The sequence below is a fragment of the Amphimedon queenslandica genome, unplaced genomic scaffold (genome assembly GCF_000090795.2).
Source record: "Amphimedon queenslandica unplaced genomic scaffold, v1.1 AMPQUscaffold_13440, whole genome shotgun sequence".
NCBI lineage: Eukaryota > Metazoa > Porifera > Demospongiae > Haplosclerida > Niphatidae > Amphimedon > Amphimedon queenslandica.
Genome location: NW_003546324.1, coordinates 187,675 through 190,589, shown reverse-complemented (window position 1 = coordinate 190,589; position 2,915 = coordinate 187,675). Strand labels below are relative to the sequence as shown.

Below are 2,915 nucleotides of genomic sequence, written 5' to 3'. Positions count from 1 at the left end.
AACTGAAGTTTTTTTATCAGTAACTGGTACTATTATGCAGTAGGCGGTGCTTAATTTGAGCCACACAGATTTAATTCAGCCACACCTTCAATTGCTGCAGCAAGCAATGCAAAGCTGAGTAAGCTAATAGTAACAGCAAATCATCAGCATTGTCTTTATAACTTTTGAAGAACAACATTAATGTTTCATTTGTGTTACGTTACACTGATTGTGGCAAGGGCTTGTGCTATAGTGCACTCGTTTGATGGAGCTGGAAAGAGATACTGACTTTTCGGAAAGAGCTTTGGTAGCACTTTAATTGGTGTAGCCAGTAGGCCATGAGAGGGAGAAGATGTGCATGCATACATGTATTTTTCACAGCTGTTGCTTTAGCTTCTGTCAATTGGAAAATGGAAAGAGTCAGTGTTACTGATATCAATTCATCCATTTTTGGGTGAAGCAGAACAACATATTGGTTTGGGTGAAGCATAACGAATGAGGAATAGTCAGTTGACTATTTGGTTTGGCTATGCGAAACTAAATTATGTGTACATGTACATGTACCATACATGTAATATACATGTACATGTGTATGTGGAGACATGAAAAATTATAAATTCAGGGAAAATCAAATTTATACCAAGCATGACAGCTGAATAATGGAAATGGAAATTAAGAATAATTATGTAATTTTTCAAATTTTGAGTCAACATGTAGATACAATTAATTATTGCCCTCTAACATGCAGTTGCAGTTTAATGCATGTAAAAATAGCTCATAACAATTATAAAACAAAAATAATTTAAAGCAAAAAGATTATAATTACCTGTATGGTATTAATAACAATGTTAATTGATAACAGAGATAATATTCTTTCATGGTTCCATCAGGAGGGACCAGTGACTTTAATGCAGCTGCATCAGTGATAGTCAAATGAATCAGTGCTCCAGAATATAGCAAGAGTATACTACAATGAAAATTTGTTTGATTCATTACATGTACATGTACCGTATATGCCATATAATTTGTAGGCAATAATTTTTTTGTGACTTTTGCGTTTTGGAAAAATTAGTGAAATTATAATATGCAAAACAACATGCTGAATTAATGTATAGTACGTGTGGTAAGTACCTGTACATTATTTTTATATGTAAACATAAAAACGGAGCCAAATTGTGAAATTTTGTACCCAAAAAATACATGTACTTGTATATGGCATATACAGTATATGCTCAAGCCTCCAACAAAAATCATTGCAAAAATTTACAGCTGTAATTGTATGTACCTATCAATTTGTTTCTTTGTCTTGTCATTCATTGATTTAATTAATAAAGGTAACATTTCAATTTGATTAACAGGACTCAATCTAGGTATCCCTATTCTCAAATATACTAATATGAAATTCTAAATTTATCAAAATAATAATAATAATAAACAATGTGGTGAATACTTGAACAATAGGAGTAGCACCATCAAGTTGTTCAATCAATACAATAATTGGTAGTTGCACTTGAGAACGAGTTTGTAGCCTCTTTGTAATGTGACTTAATAATTCCATGGCCTATTAAAATAAAAAGGGTGAAAATGAGCAAAATCCCTCTGGACTTAATCTCACAAGGCTTAAAAGGTTATAAGTACATTCCTTAAAAGGTAAAAAGAAATAATAAAATGGGTCAGCATGATGGTGTCGTCAAAATAATTACAATGGGAGGATAAACTTTTTGGATACTAGTGAAAACTTTATCAAATAGTCAAATGCATAAGGTTTTTGTCTCCAAGGACTGAAAGAATATAAAGAACCTTCATAGTAGTAAGAACAACACTGAGTTGCACCATGATTACTATATTAAATCTTCCATATGACAGATTCAGGCACATGTACAGTGTACATGTAAGTCAGTAAAGCAGCTTCGATACAAAAAGCTACAGCCTCAAAGAGCAAGGCTGCATCAACCTCTACCATTTAATGCATTTCTGACTGACCTAATGTACATGTACAGTACATGTACAGTACAAGAGTCTTTAAAGATTCAGCCTCGTTGTTCTCTCACTCAATGATTTCCGTACTGTATTCTGTTTTGCACTGCTTATAATAATAATAATTAAAATGGCAGGGTAAATTTTTGAGTTAATTGTCTAAAGAAAGAAGCTACAAGTGTATCTCAACAGCATCTCTAAGATTACTCCATCAGCTTTGGAAACTGCGGCCTTAGATACTTGTTTCCAAGAACCAAAAAAATATAAAGAACTTGATATAAGTTTGGATCTAAGACTATACTCAAGATCAATAACAGAATTAAGGCCTTTTCAGATACGTTTACTTGGATCTTAAAATACAAGTACACATGAAAGATAAAAATCCAGGATTAAGACAGGATTAGTATTTTCACAATTGGATTGAAGCTATAGATTCAGTCAATTCACATCTAGTGGTGGTTTGCAGTGGATTAAAGTAGATCGATCTTAATTAAATCATGACTTTAAGGAGCTTATATAACTTAATTCACTTTTAATGTGAACACAACCAAAAAGGGTTCTCTTTTAGTAGGTTGTGACTCCGGAACCAAAGTGGACAAGTGTGAAAAGGCCTTTAAGGTAAGGAGAAAATCTTAATTAGCACACATTATATGTTAGGTTTGGTTCTTATTAGACTTTTAATTTAAATCATAACTAGTTTAATCATGACCCAGCCAGATAAAGCCCAGGATTTCGGGCAGCCTACACAGCAATCAGCTAAATCATGATACTACAACCATGCTGGAAATTAATTACTGGTTTAGCCAGGGCAACAAACATACATGTACATGTACAATTGTAATCAACATTGACGCTAGTCAGGGATGTATCAAAATAAAATCAGACTTAAATCATGGATTTTGGGTAATAAGCTGCATTAGGGACATCTATGACAATCTTCAGATGTGTAGGACTCATTC

At 33.1% G+C, this 2,915-nt stretch overlaps 2 protein-coding genes across 2 annotated transcripts in view; both read right to left on the bottom strand.

Moving 5' to 3' along the window:
- The window catches only part of LOC100636827 (proteasome-associated protein ECM29 homolog), a 30,476-nt gene extending 30,049 nt beyond the window's left edge, over positions 1–427 (bottom strand). The window contains exon 1 of the mRNA XM_019995522.1: positions 346–427. Within this exon, the coding sequence (XP_019851081.1) occupies positions 346–427 (82 nt within the window). The remainder of the gene's footprint in view (positions 1–345) is intronic.
- A 170-nt stretch (positions 428–597) lies between these two features.
- The window catches only part of LOC109581422 (proteasome-associated protein ECM29 homolog), a 4,255-nt gene continuing 1,937 nt past the window's right edge, over positions 598–2,915 (bottom strand). The window contains exons 3-6 of the mRNA XM_019995521.1: positions 1,430–1,540; positions 1,265–1,383; positions 806–946; positions 598–631 (exon numbers count right to left, since the gene is read on the bottom strand). Of these exons, the coding sequence (XP_019851080.1) occupies positions 598–631; positions 806–946; positions 1,265–1,383; positions 1,430–1,540 (405 nt within the window). The remainder of the gene's footprint in view (positions 632–805; positions 947–1,264; positions 1,384–1,429; positions 1,541–2,915) is intronic.